A 20,834-nucleotide genomic window follows, 5' to 3' on the forward strand; every position below is an offset into this window, starting at 1 on the left:
ACCCTTGATTGATAGGAGAGAGGGACACGCGCACTGTCTCTTGGTAACCAGTGATTGACAGGAGAGATTGTACACGCCCATTGTCTGATGGTAACCAGTGATTGACAGGAGAGTGGGATACGCCCACTGTCTGTTGATGACCATTGATTGACAGGAGAGAGGGACACGCCCACTGTCTCCTGGTAACCAATGATTGGTAGGAGAGAGGGACACGCCTACTGTCTCCTGGTAACCCGTGATTGACAGGGGAGAGGGACACGCCCACTGTCTCCTGGTAACCAGTGATTGACAGGAGAGAGGGAACGACCACTGTCTATTGGTAACCAGTGATTGACAGGAGAGAGGGACACGCCCACTGTCTCCTGGTAACCAGTGATTGACAGGAGAGAGGGACACGCCCACTGTCTCCTGGTAACAAGTGATTCACAGGAGTGAGGGACACGCCCACTGTCTCCTGGTAACCAGTGATTGACAGGAGAGAGGGAACGACCACTGTCTACTGGTAACCAGTGATTGACAGGAGAGAGGAACACGCCCACTGACTCCTGGTAACCAGTGATTGGCAGGAGAGAGGGACACGCCCACTGCCTTCTGGTAACCAATGATTGACAGGAGAGAGGGATACGCCCACTGTCTCCTGTTTACCAGTGATTGACAGGAGAGAGGGATACGCCCATTGTCTCCTGGTGACCCGTGATTGACAGGGAGAGGGACACGCCCACTATCTCATGGTAACCAGTGATTGACAGGAGAGAGGGACACGCCCACTGTCTCCTGGTAACCCTTGATTGATAGGAGAGAGGAACACGCCCACTGTCTCCTGGTAACCAGTGATTGACAGGGGAGAGGGACACGCCCACTGTCTCCTGGTAACCAGTGATTGACAGGAGAGAGGGACACGCCCACTGTCTTCTGGTAACCAGTGATTGACAGGAGAGAGGGACACGCCCACTGACTCCTGGAAACCAGTGATTGACAGGAGAGAGGGACACGCCCACTGTCTCCTGTTTACCAGTGATTGACAGGAGAGAGGGATACGCCCATTGTCTCCTGGTGACCCGTGATTGACAGGGAGAGGGACACACCCACTGTCTCATGGTAACCGGTGATTGACAGGAGAGAGGGACACGCCCACTGACTCCTGGTAACCAGTGATTGGCAGGAGAGAGGAACACGCCCACTGCCTTCTGGTAACCAGTGATTGACAGGAGAGAGGGACACGCCCACTAACTCCCTGGTAACCAGTGATTGACAGGGGAGAGGGAACGACCACTGTCTATTGGTAACCAGTGATTGACAGGAGAGAGGGACACGCCCACTGTCTCCTGGTAACCAGTGATTGACAGGAGAGAGGGACACGCCCACTGTCTCCTGGTAACAAGTGATTCACAGGAGTGAGGGACACGCCCACTGTCTCCTGGTAACCAGTGATTGACAGGAGAGAGGGAACGACCACTGTCTACTGGTAACCAGTGATTGACAGGAGAGAGGAACACGCCCACTGACTCCTGGTAACCAGTGATTGGCAGGAGAGAGGGACACGCCCACTGCCTTCTGGTAACCAATGATTGACAGGAGAGAGGGATACGCCCACTGTCTCCTGTTTACCAGTGATTGACAGGAGAGAGGGATACGCCCATTGTCTCCTGGTGACCCGTGATTGACAGGGAGAGGGACACGCCCACTATCTCATGGTAACCAGTGATTGACAGGAGAGAGGGACACGCCCACTGTCTCCTGGTAACCCTTGATTGATAGGAGAGAGGAACACGCCCACTGTCTCCTGGTAACCAGTGATTGACAGGGGAGAGGGACACGCCCACTGTCTCCTGGTAACCAGTGATTGGCAGGAGAGAGGGACACGCCCACTGCCTTCTGGTAACCAGTGATTGACAGGAGAGAGGGACACGCCCACTGACTCCTGGAAACCAGTGATTGACAGGAGAGAGGGACACGCCCACTGTCTCCTGTTTACCAGTGATTGACAGGAGAGAGGGATACGCCCATTGTCTCCTGGTGACCCGTGATTGACAGGGAGAGGGACACACCCACTGTCTCATGGTAACCGGTGATTGACAGGAGAGAGGGACACGCCCACTGACTCCTGGTAACCAGTGATTGGCAGGAGAGAGGAACACGCCCACTGCCTTCTGGTAACCAGTGATTGACAGGAGAGAGGGACACGCCCACTAACTCCCTGGTAACCAGTGATTGACAGGGGAGAGGGACACGCCCACTAACTCCCTGGTAACCAATGATTGACAGGAGAGAGGGACACGCCCACTGTCTCCTGGAAACCAGTGATTGACAGGAAAGAGGGACACGCCCACTGTCTCCCTGGTTACCAGTGATTGACAGGAGAGCTGTATGTTCCTTTTCTGTCACCTTCAGAGATTTCTTTATGTGGACCCTCAGGTCTCTCTGTTCATTTGACCCCTTTAATATTACCATAAAGCTGATAGTTCCTCTCCTCATTCTTCCTTCCATAGAATCATAGAATGTTATGGTACAGAAGGAGGCCATTCGGCCCATCGAGTCTGTGCGGCTCTTTGACGGAGCGTCACTTTCACTGACCCCAATCACCAGCTTTCTCCCCATATCCCCACAAACCCGTCTTCTCCAGATACCTGTCCAGTTCTCTCTTAAAAGCTGTTATCGAATCGGACTTCACTGCCCTTTCGGGCGGATCATTCCAAATTCCAACAACTCGCTGAGTGAAAACATGTCTTCTAACCTCTCCTCTGCGTCTTTTGGTAGATATCTTCAGACTGTGACCGCGGGTCACAGACACACCTACCAACGGAAACAGCTTTTCCCTATCTCGCCTGTCGAAACCTTTCATGATCTTGAAGACCTCTATCAGGTCTCCGCGTAACCTTCTCTGCTCTAATGGGAAAAGTCCTAACTTCTCCACTGTCCTCATAGCTAAGGTTCCCCATTCCTGGTATCATTCTCGTGAATCTCCTCTGCACCCTTTCCAGTGCCTTAATGTCCTTCCTGAGGTGAGGTGCCCAGAACTGGACGCAGTACTCCCGCTGATGCCTAACCAGTGTTTTGTATAGATTAACCATAACCCCTACTCTTATACTCTATGCCCTACTAATGAAGCTCAGTACACCTAATGCCCTTTTTACTGCCCTATCTACCTGCCCCACTACCTTTAATGATTCACTTACTTGAACGTCCAGATCTCTCTGTACGTTCACTCCCCTTAAGATTGAGCTCCAAGTCTATATTGCCTCCTATCATTCTTTCTCCCTAAGTGTATCACCTCACACTTATCCACATTGAAATCCATCTGCCACATGTCAGCCCATTCCACCATTCTGTGTATGTCTGCCTGCAGTCCGTCACAATCTTCTTCACTATTTACAACCCGACCTAACTTGGTATCATCTGCAAACTTGGAAATAGTGCTCTCTATGGCCAAGTCCAGATCATTAATATATATTAGAAAGAGCAGTGGTCCCAATACCGATCCCTGGGGGACACCTCCTTCCATTGCAAGAAACACCCATTAACCACCACCCTCTGCTTTCTGTCACTCAGTCAGTTCCTAATCCAAACGGCTACTGTCCCCTTAATACCGTGGGCCTCTAATTTTTGTATTAATCTCTTATGCGGTACTGTGTCAAAAGCCTTTTTGAAATCCATGTAAATAATGTCCACCGCATTTCCCTCATCAACCCTCACAGTCACCTCTTCAAAAAATTCTATTAGATTTGTTAGGCAAGATTTGCCTTTAACAAATCCATGTTGGGGGTCTCTAATTACCTCGTGTTCCTCTAAGTAGAGATTTATTCTGTCCCGGAGCTTTCCTATTACCGAAGTTAGGCTGACTGGCCTATAATTTCTGGGGTTGTCTTTCTGCCCCTTTTTGTAGAGTGGAGTAACATTAGCCACTCTCCAGGCTCTTGGCACCACTCCTGTGTCCAATGACGATTGAAATATAATGGCCAAAGCCTCCGCTATTTGAACCTGTATCTCCCACAGCAACCTTGGGTGAAACCCATCTGGTCCCGGTGACTTATCAATTTTGAGCCGAGTCAATCTTTTCAGAACTTCCTCTCTGTCTATAATAATCTGATCTATGTCCTCTACCCTCTCACCTGCGGCATTTGGGGCATCCGTTTCCGTTGTGAAGACAGATGCAAAGTACTCGTTTAGTACATCAGCCATCCCTCTGCCGCCACAACAAGATGGCCGTCATTGCCTTTGATTGGCCCCACCCTACCTTTAACTAACCTTTTTTCCTTTATGTGCTTATAAAATATTTTAGGATTCCCCTTTATGTTACCCGCTGACCTCTTCTCATGCGATCTTTTAGCCTGTCTTATCGCTCTTTTAAGATCACTCCTGCATTCTCTATAATGCGCTTTGCTATCCTCAGTATCTTGCGTCTTCCAATTGTCGTACGCCGTCTTCTTCTTTTTCATCCAAGACAGAATATCTCTGGTCATCCAGGCTGGCTTGGTTGTCGCATATTTCCCTTTTGTGGGAATATATCTATTTAGAAAGAAAGATTGTCAGGTAAGACAGCAAATGAACAATGGGAAGCCTTCAAGGAGGTGATAGTTTGGGGACAGAGCAAATACATTTCCACAAAGGGGAAAGGTAGGACAATCACACCTCCCTGGATGACTAAGGAAATGGGGTTAAAATAAAACAGAAAAAAGAGGCTTATGTTAAATGACAGGTCCAAAACATACAGGATAATCTAAGAGAATATAAGAAGTACAGAGGAGAAGTGAAAAGGCAAATAAGAAGAGCGAAGAGATTGTATGAGAAAAGATTAGCAGGAAACATAAAAGAGTACCAGTCTCTAATCGGTGCTCAACATTAGCTATCGAGAGCGTGGAAGCCTCTTGTGGGGACAGCAGTGTATCAGTGTATTTCCAATCTATGTTGGCCAGGTCCCTTTTTAGCTCACTGAAATTATCCCGCTTCCAGTTGAAGGTCTTTACCTTTGATTGATTGTTGTCCTTTACCATAACTGTTCTAAACCTAATGTCATTGTGATCACTGTTATCCAGATGCTCTCCTACTGAAACCTGCTCCACTTGCCGCACTTCATTTCCCAGAACTAAATCCAGCACTGCTTCCTTCCTTGTTGAGCTGGAAACATGCTGATCCAGAATGTTCTCCTGCACACATTTCAGGAATTCCTCCCCTTCCTTGCCCTTTACTCTGTGTGTCTCCCAGTCAGTGTGAGGATAATTGAAATCCCCCATTATCACTACTCTATTGGTTTTGCATCTCTCCGAAATCTGCTGCAGATTTGCTCATCTATCTCCTTCCCACTATCAGGAGATCTATCGTAAATACCTAACAGAGTAACAGCTCTTTTTCGGCTCCGTAACTCTAACCAAATAGATTCAGTTTTTGGACCCTCAAACACATCGTCCTTTTCCAGGACCATGCGAGTCCCTGATGAGTATTGCCACCCCTTCTCCTTTTTTCCCTTCCCGGTCCCTCCTGAATAGGTTGTAGCCAGGAATATTGAGCTCCCATTCCTTTCCTTGCTTGAGCCAAATCTCTGTAATTGCCACTGCATCATAGCCCCATGTGGCAACTTGAGCCACAGGTCACCAATCTTACTGGTCACTCTCTGTGCATTTACACACATGCACTCCCAAACTTTTGATATTCTGCCTGTAGGGTCTCAGCCCTTTTATCACCTATATCATATGTCAGAGAGAGCACTAATTACTGATTTACAATATTCAACCTTCATTAGAAAATCTCTCTCTGGATTTGTATGCCCAGAGACCCAAATAACTGCAAAGCTCAACAGCAGAGCCATGAGCCACAAATAATCAGCATGAACAGCTGGGCTGCCTCTGTCGGTAGAGCTCCCAGGCTTTAATAACAGGGTTTTGGGTTCCAGCGCCACGTTTGGTGCAATGTTTCAAGCTGTTTTTTCCCAGTTTCTCGTTTGATTATGTTTCGGTTGTTCACTGAGAGCGATTATTTCCTTATCAATTGTGAGCAGGTGTTTGTTTCAGTCTGGAAACCATAGTCATGCCTGTCTCGCATGCACAAAGTTCCAGATTCACTGCCCGAAGGCAAACACGCCCACGTAGCTTGTAGCAAGAAAATAAATAACATTGTTTAACATTAAATACTGTTGATGATGAGAACTTGTCTTTGACCACATTATAAACACATTATTAATACTGACATAAAATCGGACTGGACAAACGCTGACTATTGTCAGTCTCGCTCAGCTGATAAAACATCACACAACTTCACCCCAAAGTCATGTTCTTGAAATGACCTGTACAATTGTAACTTTGATTTTATAGGTAACTGTATTTCTGTGGTGTTATCGTCATCACTCTGGACTTTGAACCCAGTGATCAAATTGTGTTGGCAACCCCACTAGTTCTTTTGTTTACACAAACAATCCAGCAACTCAGTATTTGTCAAGACACAGAAAATTTTGCAATCATGTTTGAAGTCCTGTAGCTTTGCAAGTGAGAGACCTGAGTTCAATTCCAGGCAGAGGGCGAAACCTTGGGCAAGTTTCCTTACTCCACACAGAGCCTAATAATATTCCCTCCAAAACCAAAAACAATAATAAATTGGTCATTTTCAATCCACAACTGTTTGTGGGACATTTCTGTGTGCAATTGGCTGCCGCGTTCGCCCACAAATATACAGTCAATTCACTTTACAGTGTGTTCTGTGAAGCGCTTTGGGACGTCCTCCCGACGTGAAAAGCGCTATATCAAATGCAAGGATTATTATTATCATTAAAGCCTTCCAATGTGAAAAGCGCTATATACGTATAAATCTGCATTGTATTTTATCTACCAGAAAGTTCTTTGGTAGTTATCGTGTTCTCGTCTGGTATGAGAGGTGTCATGTTTCAAACTGAGCAAATGTGTGATTCCATTGCCTTAAGTAAAATGTTATACTTGATAAATTTTAAATTGCTTTATCTCACAGTTAAATCAGAGGTTTAGAAAAAGGCTCAGTATTTTTTCAGATTTTTCATCTGTTTCAATGCTAATGTTTCACTAAACCCAATTACAACATTTTTTTTGACCAAATTTCATCACCATTTATTTTAGGATTTGCTTCCTCATCAACAAGAGATCTCTCTGGATCTGCGTGACATACAGGCACTAAACTGCCCTGACTGGCAAACAAACAAACAGGGAGATGATTCCTAAATACGTCCTCCATACTCTCATTTGTAGGTTCGACTGAAAGTTTGACTCCTAATTTTAACTAATTTGAAATGTGATATTCACACCGCTATATACCGGAGGATTCGGGAGTCAAGGAGGAGGCCAGACCCAGAGGAACATAGGCAAAGGGCACTGTTTTGAGGAGAGAGGAGGTCAGAGAGGTCGGGGGGTGCAGAGGAGTGGAGGGATTTCAAGACAAGGATGAGGATCATGAAGTGGATCCTCTCTGGGACAGGAGCCAGTGCAGTCTGGCCAGGACTGGGGGGAATCGGGGAGTTTGGTGCGGGTGAGAATGCGGGCGGCAGAATTTTGAATGATCTGGATTTTATGGATGGTAGTGGATGGGAGACCGGTGAGGAGGGCGTTAGAGTCGTCCAGCCGAGAGGTGACAAAGGCCTGGACCAGGGTTTCAGCAGCTTTTGGGTAGAGGTATTGGCAGAGATGGGCAATGCCTCGGAGGTGGAAGAAGGCGGTGCTGGTGAGGGACCGGATGTGGGGGAGGAAGGATAATTGGAAGTCGAACCTGATGCCTAGGTTGCATATGGGTTCGGAGAGTTTTAAGGGGAGGTCGGGTAGGTGAGAACCGTGAGATTTTAGATGTTGATGAGAGCCAAAGAGTATGGCTTCCGTCTTGTCAACGTTCAGCTGAAGGAAGTTTGCGCTCATCCAGCCCCTGAGATCTGACAGGCAGAACATCAGGGGACTGGGGGTCACAAAGAGAGGTAGAAAAATAGAGTTGGGTGTCATCCACATACATGTGGAAATGTACCCCATGTCTACGGATGACATCCCCCAGAGGGAGCATGTCATGCAATCTCATTTCACGGCTGAAGATTGTCTCAAAGGATAGACACGGGCTTGATGGGATGAATGCCTTGTAGATTTCTATGTTTCTATGTTTAGATCTTGGGGGGATGATCACATTTATTTTCACAAAACTAAAATATTGCAGGCGACCAGCAAAGCTGCCAATTCACCGACAATCACAGACTTTGTGGCTCTGGAATTCTGTGGCTCCGACAGGTTATTGCAGGTTGGGATGAGCTCAACATGTTTGTGGATTGCAATATTGGAATTGATTGAAATGTCGAATTCGAATTGAATTAAACATTTCCCCTTAAAATATAGTCACTACTCTTTAAAGCAGACCACAATAATCTTTTTGAGATGTCTGCCTAAGTGGAAAACGTTGTCATCAAATGTAATTGATAACACTGCAGGACATTTTCTTTCCCTGAAGATAAGATGACAGTTGTGTAATCCATGGTACTGTGGCTTAGTTGCTGAAAGCGCTTGTCTTATAAACAGGAGATCCTGGGTTTAAATCCCAGCGGTGCCTCTTCTGCTGAATCTTTCAAAACAATAACTCCATAATTTGGAAATGTGTCTTCAGCAATTTGTTAATCTTCAGGGATTTTTTGTAATGCAATTGTTAACCTTGGAGATGAGCTTCAGCCCTCTGCAATGCTGAAGTTTGCTAGATTGGCTGAGATGTTAAACCAAGGCCATGGCTGCCTGTTCAGGTGGACATTTGTGTTGTTGGTGGGACACTGCAGCGCGCAACTTGCCTGCTCAGTTCGCTCACAAAAGGCAGTCACTCCATGTTATAATATATTCTGTAAAGCTCTTTGGACCCTTGTTGAAGGCTCTATACCAAATGCAAGGATTAATTAGTTTTGTTCCTTGGTTGCATGCTAGAAAGATATTGATATCATCGAAGAATACGATTTACAGCTCGTGCAATTGATTTACTGTGGATGATAGATACAGGATGGGTATTGATGTATTGATAAAATTCTGCCTCATTTTTAAAGCCGTGACATCTGTAATTAATAATTTATTTTAAGAGATTGAAGCTCTACTTCCCCAGCAGGCTTGAGGCTTGAAATTTCTTGTGATTGCAGATAGGAAAACTATTCTGAATTAAGGTGAAATTACTGTGATATATTTTTGTTTGATGACTACCTCTTGTTATTTCCAGTATGCAGGTTTGTTATTTTGTTTTGATGTCTGTTGTACATCCATGGGTGCTCACGGTTCTGCTGCCCATATGTAACACACAACACCTTAACCTGGAGTCAGACACCATTATTCTTTGAGACTCAAGTGAACAAAGCAGGTGAACACATCAGATAAAATCAGAAAAATACAGTTGTACATCGGCTTGTTAAGTTGGTGTGTTTTAGGCAGTTGAGCAACACCATTACACCATGGAGCCTGTGGCTCAAACCCAATATTATCATATTCATTTGAAGACTCAATGTCTAGAAATAACAATTCTGCGCACATGATTTAAATGAAGAAATACTCAGAAGAGTCACAACGTTATATATCCCAAATGGCCAAAGGCTCTCATGACAGGACTTACTTAGGCTGTGAGTTAAAGTCAAACTGAAGGAAAAAAAAGCTGAAACCCGGGATTGAACCAGGGACCTTTAAACCTTCAGTCTAACGCTTTTCCAGCTGAGCTATTTCAGCTCTTGTAAAATTGAGTATTTCCTCTTGTTTTCAAAAACTGCACAAACTTTGTTTTCCAAAGAAACTCCTTTTAGTTTCTGGTCGCTCCTCTTGGGGACTTTATAACAACTCTATACTGACAAAAATGCACTTATATGCGATTCTTGCAGATTGAAATGAACTCCTTCAAAGGGATTCATCACAGATGCTTCGGAGCTCAGAATGTCGTCCTTGAACACAGATTTAGAATGACCAAGATCACAAGGTTAGTTTGGATAAAGAAGCCCTTTGGGCCCATCCGATTTCATCCCTCCAGAACACCGTCGCCTATCTTTGCATCAAACAGCTTTGAAATCTAGTCTGGTGTCCTGGTCTCTACCACCTTTCCTGACAGTCTGTTCAAGTCTTTGATTACCCTCTGCATAGAGAAAAGCTTCCAAATATCTGTCCTGAAATTGCACTTTACAGCTGTAAACATATGTCATCTTTCTTTACTGCATTATATAATAATAATCCTTGCATTTGATATGGCACCTTATCATGTTTTCGAGACATCTCAAAACCCTTCACAGAATTGACTGTATATTTTGTAGGTGAAACGTGACAACGAATTGCGCACAGCAGCGTTCCACAAACATAATGGATTAAGTGACCAAATTCATTGCTTTGTGTATTCTTACATCCTAAAATACTAATCTGGTTGTATCTTTTCAATTCCATTGTAAATTCTCTTGATTTCGAAAAACGCCCAAATTTTGTTTTCTAAAGAAATTTTTTTTTATCATCTGGTCGCTTCTTTTGGGGACTTGATAAGAACACTATACTGACAACAGCTTACAGTTATATCTGGCCCTTTCAGGTTTGCGGGATGTCTTAAAGGGATTCATCACAGATGTTTGGAAGCAAAGAATGTAATCTTTCAGGCGGGTTTTGAAAACAGCCTCAAAATCTAAATCTAAATCAATCCCTCTCCCCCGCTCACTCTCCCCATAGGCCTGCAAACTTTTCCTCCCCAAATAATTATCTACTTCTCTCTTAATAGTTGTTATCAAATTGGCTTCCACCACCATTTCAGGCAATGCATTCCAGAGACCAACAACTCGCTGTGTAAAAAAAGTCTCCTCACCTCCCCTTTGTTTCTTGTAACAAATATTTTAAATCAGTGACCTTGAGTTACTGACCCAACCGCCAGTGGAAATAGTCTTTCCCTTTTTCGCCCTATCGAATCCCCTCATAATTTTGAAAACATCTGTTAAGTCTCCTCTTAACCTTCGTAGCTCCAATGGGAATAATCCCAGCTGCTCTAGCCTCTCCTGATAACTGAAATCCCTATTTTCAGGACCAACCGGGGATAACCAAGACCACAAGAAGACTTTTGGGCCCATCTGATCTCATTAATTTGAAACACATAGCTCACCATCATCTATCACTGTATCAACCTGCTTAGTCCAGTGTCCTGGTCTCTACCATATTTCCTGGTGCCTGCTCAAGTTTCTGATTGCCCTCTGCATAGTGAAACACTTCTTGGAATCTGTTCTGAAATTACATTTCACAGCTCTAAAGATATGTCGTCTTGCTTTATTGTCTTGCCAGATCCTAAGTTACTAATCTGGTCATACCTTTTCGATGCCATTTAACATTTGATATAACTCTCTGAAGCTCAGATGTTGTTTTCTCTCAATACAGAACAACCCTAGCTTGTCTAATCATTGCTCTCATTCCGTCAACATTGTGGATCATGCTTGTTGCTGTCCTCTCCAACACCTTAAGGGTTTGGCAGATAAATTATGTCCATTGACCGGAACTGTAAGCAGGTGTGGGAGGCAGAGTTTCATTTTATGGACCACTGGCACCAGTATTGGGGAAGGAGGGAGCTCTTCCATCGGGATGGGTTCCACTTAAAGTGGGCTGGGACCAGTGTCCTGGCAAAATGAATAATTAGGGAGGTTGATAGAGCATTAAACTAATAAAGGTGGGAGGGAGGGTTACAGTTAAATGTAAACTCACAAAACAAATAAGAAACGTCAAGGCTGTAAAGCAAAGCAGCGACTTGGGAGATGAAGAACAGAGTTGTAAAGTAGGGATAAAGAGTTTAACAAAGAAAATAGGACATTAATGAGTAGGGGAAATAGTAAAAAATTAAAGCTACTATACCTGAATGCATGGAGAATACATAACAAGATAAATGAATTAATGGCACAAATAGAGATAAATGGGTACGATCTAGTAGCCATTACTGAAATGTGATTACAGGGAGACCAGGTTGGGAGCTAAACATTCCAGGGTACCTGAGGTATATAAAGATGGCCAATGGGAAACAAGGTGTGAGGAGGCGGGGAGCCCTGTTAATAAAGGATGAGATAAAAACAGAAAAGAGGAAGGATCTTAAGTCAGCAATGAGGATGTGGATACAGTATGGGTGGAGCTAAGAAACAACAAGGTGCAGAAAACACCTAAAAAGTAATTTTAATCTTCACTTAGACTGGGAAAACCAAATTGGCAAAGCTAAATCAAAGGATGAGTTTATGGAATGCATTAGAAATAGTTTTCTAGAACAGTATGCTAAGGAACCAACCAGGGAACAGGTTATCCTAGATCTTGTGGAGTCCTGTAACTCAGTGGTTAGGGCACTCGCTTTGCAAGCGAGAGACCTGAGTTCAATTCCAGGCAGAGGGTGAAACCTTGGGCAAGTTTCCTTACTCCACACAGAGCCTCATAATAATCCCTCCAAAACCAAAAACAATAATAAATTGGTCATTTTCAATCCACGACTGTTTGTGGGACATTGCTGTGCGCAATTGGCTGCCGCGTTCGCCCTCAAATATGCAGTCAATTCACTTTACAGTGTGTTCTGTGAAGCGCTTTGGGACGTCCTCCCGACGTGAAAAGCACTATATCAAATGCAAGGATTATTATTATTATTATTATTATTATCTTGTGTTGTGTAACAAAGCAGGTCTAATCAGTAATCTTGAAGTTAAGGCTCCTCTAGGGCAGAGTGATCATAATCAGATGGAAATTAATATTAAATTTGAGAGTGATGTAGTTAAGTCTGAAAACAAAGGTCTTAAACTTAAATAAAGCCAACTTTGCAGGTATTAGGGACGATTTGGCTAAGATAGTCTAGGAAATTAGATTAAAAATATGATGGTAGACAAGCAATGGCAAACGTTCAAAGACATATCAGATAACTCCCAGCGAAACATTTTCCCTTGAGAAATAAAAATTCCAAAGGAAAAGTTGTTCAACCATGGCTAACCAGAGAAATTAAGGAAAGTATAAATTAAAAGAAGAGGTCTATAATACTGCAAAAAGAGCTGTAAAGCTGAGGATTGGGAGGGCTTTAGAGATCATCAAACGATAACCAAGACACTTATTAAGAGGGAGAAAATGGGATATCAGAGTAAACTAGCTAGAGATATAAAGATAGATCGTAAGAGCTTTTGCAGGTGTGTTAAAAAGTAAATGTGAGTCCCTTACAGGCAAAGACAGGAGAAATTATAAAGAAATAGCTGAGTCACTAAACAAATATTTTGCTTCTGTCTTCATGTTAGAAGATTTTAAAAACTTATCAAAAATAGTGGGGAACCAAGAGATTAATGTTAGTGAGGAACTTAAAGAAGTTAATATCAATGTGGTAATAGTCCTAGAGAAAATGATGGGACTAAAAACTGATAAATCTCCTGGATCTGATGGCCTGTATCCTTGGGTTTTAAAAGAGATGGCTTCATAGATAGTGGATGCATTGTTTGTGATATTCCAAAATTCTCTGGATTCTGGAACGGTTCCCATTGATCGCAAACATAACACTACTGTTTAAGAAGGGTGGGAGAGAAAGACAAAAGACAATATGTGCACTCAGTATTTAGTTGCATTCTTAAAATGATTGTTTCTAACAGAGCAGAAGTGGAAGAGCCATTGTTAACCCACATCAAAAATCAAACCACTGTTTTTCATAAGAAATGAAACTACAAAGATATTGTTCAGCCTTGTTACAAACCATATTTTGCTATTCACATATCTACATTCTTTACCTAATATCCCCACATCTAACTGATGATGGACATGTGGCCAGTTATAAAGAGACAGGCCTACTACGTGGAGACCAGGCCTATTATACAGATATCAGGCTTGTTATACAGACACCAGGACTATTATAAAGAGCCAGTATTTCAGTGACCCTGGTGCTCTCTGTCAAATCGTTGGTTGGTTAATGCTTCCAGAAACAAGGTTACCAAGTGAGGCTTCTCTCAGCCAACACTCTTAAAGCAGTATCAAATCATTTAACATGGCTTAAAGCTCTTGACACTGCTGTCTGGGTATCGAGCTGGACTTTGGAATGATCATCTTAAATTAGATCAAAGAGGAATGAATTCATATGGATTTTGAACGAGGTGAGCGAGGGGACCATTTGGAGGGAATCAAATACAGATTAGCAATCAATACAGATTGAAAACATTCTGAGTGAACAAAGGCAATATGATTGATGAGGAACCCGAATAGCTCAGTTGGTAGAGAATCAGACTTTTAAAACAGTGACGGCAATCTGAGGGTCCAAGTTTCAAGACCCTGTTTGGGCGTTACATTTTTTTGGAGAGGGGAAAGGGGGGTAACTACATTGAAGTGGCGATTCCCGATATCAATCATGTTTAAGTATGACATTAATATCATAAATTTTATCGCACAACATTTTCTTGGTTCCACCGTAAACTTGAGCAAGGCACCATCTGATTAAATGTTATCAGAAAAAAAATGATGATTTAATGCAATGAAACTGCAGTGAAACTTGTCTAGCATGGAGGCAAATCCCACATTCATTGGTGGTTGTTGTAACTGATATTCAATCTGTGATTGTTTTCATGACAACTCAACATCAAACAATCACATAATTAAATTCAGCATCCTTATTCTCATCTTCAAATGCCCTCACTGCCTTACCTTGCCTTACCTACTCCATCTCCTTCAACCCCTCCAACCCAGCCAAAACCTTGGCTCAACAAAAGATGGCATGCTTCATATCCCCAATCCCCTTCAATAGTCCACTCCCCCGCGGCCCCCACCTATACCCCTCCCTGTCTGGGATTTCTGCCATTCTTTCCCTGTTCTCTGAAACACCAGCTCAGATTTCCTCTGACTCGCTCCTTCCATACTGTCTTTCAGGGACGCCTCAAAACGGTTTGACTGCAATTTTGGTAATCTTTACCCTCCCCACTTGTTTTCCTTGCCTTGGAGCCTAGTCAGGATGTGAAGATATTTATTTTATCCTCACGACATGTGAGACGCCATATTAGGACAAATTGTATTGAATCACGACTGTGCACTGTGTTCGGACATGACTTTCAAATCATGAGTGCGTGTGGAGATCTGCAGTAATTGTATACAAGGCAGAAACCGGCTGTGCATTTGATTCTGTGTTGAAGAGAAAGCCCCTTGGGTTGTAACCCACCAAAGGAGATTATCTTTTCAGATGAAGTTTATTATTTTTTCTCTGAGGTTAATTTTTCCTGCTGGAAATTAAACTTACAATTGATTTTTTTCACCAGATGATGACAATGTTGATATATTAATCTCAGCACATTCCACACACAGAGCAAGTGTATCTCATTGGCAGTTCATATGTTTGCAGATCACTCTCCCCTTGGCTTGGTGTCAGACTCCGCCTCTGTTAAGCACTCCGAGACGCGACCTGGCTTAAAGAGTTGTATGTTTATGCAAGTTGATGTTGTTGCTTCTCACATTTGCTCTTCAAAAATACTGGGCTCGGGAACAACAATTGAGGCAAGCAAGCGGAAAAATAAGTTTTGAAATATACATTCGCCTGCAAAATATAGTTATTTCACCTGACAATATATTCTGTAAAGTGCAATGAGACATCCCAATGAAGTTATAAGGCACTATATCAAGAGCAAGAATTATTATTATTATTATTATTATTATCATCGCTATCTTACTTCTGACACTGGTTATGTACGGATTCCCTCAAAAGTGTAAGTAACCTCCCCAATTTGCACAACCTACATAGCAGATTAGTTCTGGACTATCATTGCTACCCCATATCCCTGACCAGGAACGCCCCACTTCACCACTGCCCCTTACCCAAGGTGCAATAAGAAATGCCAAGATTGTTATCATTATTACTTGAACCATTTTTCATAAGTGCAAGGAAACAGAATTCACACCTGCAGATGGTGATTGACAATAAATATAAAATACAATACTTTGTTAGCATTCACTAACGATTTTCTTGTTCAATCCAGATAAACGTAAACATGTAATGACCAAAGTTAACAAATAATCCTGTGTTAAACTGGATTATATTTCACAATTTGCAATAACAATAACACCAATTGACATTGGGCAAGATCTCCACCGAGGAAATGCTAGTTCTCAAAGGCATAATTTGTCCTTCATCATCTGGAATCACAATTCTTTGAGTATAAGAAGTGTGAGGTCGGCATTTTCCATTCCAACTGTGCACAAAACTTGCTTTATGTGGTGAAAAAATGCATGCTTCCTCGTTGTGGTTCTCCAACATTTAAGATCCGCTGTCTTTTTATTTTAATGTTTATTTTCAGGTTACATGCATGCTTTCAAAATATTACATCGAACTTTGATTTTCTGATACACATCTTTAGTCACTGTACACTTGGATATTTCTCTTTGTTTCTCTATTCCTTAGAATTACGGGTCATGGAATTGGTTTTGATGCTGAGGTAGCACAGCAGAAATGATCAATCAAGGCTGAGTCTGCATTCACATATTCTTCAGTTGATGGAATAATAATAGCTCGGAGACACTATCCCTCATGAAAAGCAAGACATGAATGCAACTTGCTGCTGTTGTTTTTTAAAAAGCTTCATGAATCTGGCGAGAAGAAAGCAGAGACAATCTGCTTGATTGAGAAGCGATGTTTCCACAGAGTTGAGCTGACACTAAAGTCACATGATTGGCAACTGAAAGTCGGAATAGAATTATTCAAACGCCTGGTTTGTGTGCTTCTTCTACAGCCAGGCTGCTTGTTATTATTAGAGGGCACAACTGATAACAGATCAGCCAGTCTGGGTGGTTTCCAATAAAAACATTAAATTGGAATTCAACTGGGGGGCGTCCAAATATGCTGGACAGTTGATTCCTGCATATGTAGACACAATAATGCTCGTTCACTGAGAGCAAGCATTATTCATAACCATTTACTGTAAATCATATAAGCGATTTACCTGATGGGTAGGATGGTCCAAATGGGACATCGAACGAGAAGCTTTCCAAGCATTGGGAACCTCGCTAAACCAAATTTCATTGGCAGTGTTGACCTCCAATAATACACCCAATTTGTTTACTGGATTTACTTTGTCCTGTGCACCAAATATGGGCAAGACAGCAAAGGGGACCTTGATGATGCTCCCCTTTCCCCCCAAGGGATAGCCACCAATGGAAATTTATCTCTGTAATTTGAGTTGGAAATACAACTCCAGTATTATTAGTATTTAATTCAATAATTGTATCCTGTTTTGGAAACACTATATTTATTGTAAGAAAATTTTTGACAACCCCAAATTTTTAGAATATTTTAGAAAATAGTCGCATCCCTAACTAATCTGTCAAGACAGTTTTGGGGCTCAGTTGGGTGTCTGAAGTTTGCTAAGCACATGACAATGCTTAACAGTATCGAAAGCAAACTGAGTACTGAGTTCCATGCATAAACCTACACTTGGGCAATTCTGTGTTTGAAATAGAATGTGATTTCTATCCCTTGAACAATGCTTCCCTGTCATTTAATTCAGGAGAGCATCAGGTGCGGGTTGGCAAAACAATAACAACAAATTACACTTTTATAGCGCATTTCACGTTGGCACTTGACAGTGAGGCATTTGGACTCGAGCAGGGGATTGTGGTCAGGAGTGATGGAGGGCAGGGAGGATAGGAGGGTTACCGAAGGCACAATCCAAGAGGAGAATCATGAGACGTGCCGTATAGGAGGAGGAGGGTGGAGTCCTGTAGCTCAGTGGTTAGAGCACTCGCTTTGCAAGTGAGAGACCTGAGTTCAATTCCAGGCAGAGGGCGAAACCTTGGGCAAGTTTCCTTACTCCACACAGAGCCTAATAATAATCCTCCAAAACCAAAAACAATAATAAATTGGTCATTTTCAATCTACGACTGTTTGTGGGACATTGCTGTGCGCAATTGGCTGCCGCGTTCGCCCACAAATATACAGTCAATTCACTTTACAGTGTGTTCTGTGAAGCGCTTTGGGACGTCCTCCCGACGTGAAAAGCGCTATATCAAAATGCAAGGATTATTATTATTATTATTATTATAGGAGAGGCGAAGCAACTGTGGGATTGAGTTACAAAAGATGGGGAATGAGATGCTGAAGGCCCGGCCGCCAATGATGGGGCAGGCCATTTGTGGAACATGGAACAGGCCTGCTGAGTAGAGGGAGCAGGCAAGTTGAGATCAAGTTAGCAGGTCACAGAGATAGGAAGGAGCATGGTCGTTGAGGGTTTTGAAGGCAAGGTCAAGGATTGAAAAGGACCAATTTATTATTGTTTTGTTTTCGAGGGATTATTATTAGGTGTGTGGAGAAAGGAAACTTGCCCAAGGTTTCGCCCTGTCTGGAATTGAACCCACGTGTCTCGCTAGCAAGGTGAGTGCTCTAACCACTGAGCTACAGGACTCCTTATGATGACTGTTATGAAGGGGATGGGAACAGTACCAGTGGATAGGGAGTGGTTGATGAGATCTGTGAGTAAAGGGGCAAGGAGACGGAGCTGGGAGGTAAGGAGAGGGGTACTGATGGGATTGAGGTGGCGAGTTTCATGTGGGTCAAAATGGTGTTGAGGGAGGAGGGGAAGACAGGTTCAATGGTGTGGAGAGAGGGATGGGTAGGGAGTGGGTGTATGGGGGAGATGAGGATGTGTAGCGGTTGGGAGGGCAGAAATCGGAGCGGATCCTCTCGATTTTATTTCAAGGAAGTCCAGCATTTCCTCTCAGTTGGAGGAGAGGATGGCTGAGGCGTGAGAGGGTGGGTGGAGGATCCAGTTGTTGTTGGAGAAGGGGAGCCTGGCTATCTTGGAGCAGGAGGATGACTTAGCGAGGTGAGGGCGGTGTGGTAAGGTTGGTTTTGGTCCAGCCCGCTCTGCCGATGGACCTTTAAATTAGATTTGAGCCAATTACGTTCACTGGCATGCGCCTGTGCCTTGAGGAAGCATATGTGGCTGGTTTACCAGGTTGGCTTCCATGAGTAGGACTGGGTTCGGGAGGTGAGGGGGTAAGTTGATCGAGAGCGGTGGAGATTCAGTTGTGGAGAAGAGTGACTGAGGATAGGTCAGTGGGGGAGGAAGTCAAGAGGGGATGGCGTTCAGATGACTCCAGGACAGTGGAAAGGGTATGCGGGGAGATTTTTTTCCAAGGACAGTTGGAGATGGCGGTGTGTTGGGTGTCGATGGGGAGAGGGATTGAGGAGTTAATGACAGTGAAGTAATGATCTGAGATGGATTTGTCAGTGACGGTGAGGTACAAGATACTGAGGCCCCCGGTAATCATCAGATCAAGTGGGTAGCCATGGACGTGGGTGGCAGAGTGGATGTGGAAGGAAAAGTTGGGAAAGAAGTCAATGCTTCATTTAATATACTGTAAAGTGAATTGACGGTACATTTTTCACTCAAAGGGAAGTGGAAATCTGGAATTCTCTCCTCCAAAAGGCCATGGCTGTTAGATCCATTAACATTATCCAAATGAGGTGGATAGATATTTGATATATCAGGCTGTCAAGGGATATGGGGCAAGGACAGATAATTGGAGTTGAGGTACAGATGAACCATGATCTTGTAAAATGGTGGAACAGGCTTGACGGTCTGAATAGCCTGCTCCGGTTCCTATTTGTCTATGTTATGGTCTCAAACTCAAAACCTCCTGCCTCAGAGTCTAAATCTCCGTCTCGTTACCACTCATGATATCTTCAATCCAGTCCAGGTACTTGCTGACGTCTGTGTAGACGCTGTAAGACCCACATTCAAAGCCCCAGGAAACCACTCCCGCCACGTAGAACCGTCCTATTTGCTGAGGGTCCTGGAAGACATATGCTCCCCCGCCGTCCCCCTGACAGGTGTCACCCCCACCACGCCCCGGCTCTGGGCCAGCACAGAGCATGTTTTTGGTCAGGGCTGGGATCTGCTGGCCAGCAGCTCTCTGGGAGCACACCTCGCTGCCCACCACAGGGACAGCAGTGAACATCAGCCTCTCGCTCTCCGCCCATTGATCTGTCTCGCCAAATCCTGGCACAAAACCTACACGGCCTGGAGCGAGGGCAAAGCGAGGGTCCCGGCCGGGCAGGCAGACGGGGGAGAGGAAGGGGCCTATTGGCAGCCGGTTACGGAGCCGCACGAGGGCCAAGTCGTGTTGGAAGCCATGCCGCTGGCTAAGACCCGCCGAGCGGGAGAATCCCGGGTGGATGTGTATCTGTGCCGATTCTGCCATGGTCCACTCTTCCCACCGGCTCTGCTCCACGCCGCCAGCCCACACACGGACCACTGCCGCCGGCTCCACACATGCAGCGCTTGTGAGCAGCCAGAGGTCAGTCAGCAGAGCCCCCCCGCACACCACCGTCTGCAAATGCACGTGCCATGGGAAGGAGCCACGGGCAGCCGGGGAACCTCCCACTATCCTCTGTACCAGGGCTGGGGGTGAGCGGGGCAGCCCACATACTGTGACAGGGCGAGAGAGAAAGGGAGAGAGACTGTAAGAGAGAGAGAAAGAGAGATTTAAAGGGAGACTGGGAAAAAGACTGAGGCCATGGAGACAGAGACAGACAAAGAGAGACTGTTGTAGGCAACATTGACAACCTCGTGTGAGAGACAGTGTGACAGGGAGAGAAGGAGAGAGAGGGGGAGGGGGAGAGGGCCAAAGGGAGAGAATGAGAAAGGATGAGAGAAAGCTTGTGAGAGGAAAAGAGTGAGAGGGTGTGTGAGAGAGAGGGTGTGTGAGGTACTGTGTAAGGTACTTTTCAGAACTCTGCAGCTCGTGTACTGTCCCACACCAGGCTTCGGGACCACATCACTCCCACCCTCGCCCTCGCCCTCACCCTCACCCTCGCCCTCACTCGCCTCCACTGGCTCCCCATCCCCCAGAGGATCGATTTCAAGATGCTCATCCTCACCCACAAGGCCATTCACGGCCTCGCTC

The 20,834-nt window shown here is 44.4% G+C and overlaps 1 protein-coding gene and 2 non-coding genes across 6 annotated transcripts in view; 1 reads left to right on the plus strand and 2 right to left on the minus strand.

The window, feature by feature from the left end:
- The first annotated feature begins 8,461 nt into the window (after window positions 1-8,461).
- Window positions 8,462-8,535, plus strand: trnai-uau. Its single transcript has one exon. It is a non-coding gene; the product is annotated as a tRNA-Ile (tRNA).
- A 1,066-nt stretch (window positions 8,536-9,601) lies between these two features.
- Window positions 9,602-9,674, minus strand: trnaf-gaa. Its single transcript has one exon. It is a non-coding gene; the product is annotated as a tRNA-Phe (tRNA).
- A 9,811-nt stretch (window positions 9,675-19,485) lies between these two features.
- The window catches only part of LOC103190346 (complement C1s-B subcomponent), a gene marked incomplete in the record, with an annotated part of 32,022 nt that continues 30,673 nt past the window's right edge, over window positions 19,486-20,834 (minus strand). For all 4 annotated transcript variants that reach the window (XM_042340677.1, XM_042340676.1, XM_042340675.1 and 1 more), the window contains 1 exon segment: window positions 19,486-20,356. In XM_042340677.1, coding sequence (XP_042196611.1) covers window positions 19,578-20,356 — 779 coding nt within the window.

Source organism: Callorhinchus milii, unplaced genomic scaffold (genome assembly GCF_018977255.1).
Source record: "Callorhinchus milii isolate IMCB2004 unplaced genomic scaffold, IMCB_Cmil_1.0 Scaffold15, whole genome shotgun sequence".
Taxonomy (NCBI): domain Eukaryota; kingdom Metazoa; phylum Chordata; class Chondrichthyes; order Chimaeriformes; family Callorhinchidae; genus Callorhinchus; species Callorhinchus milii.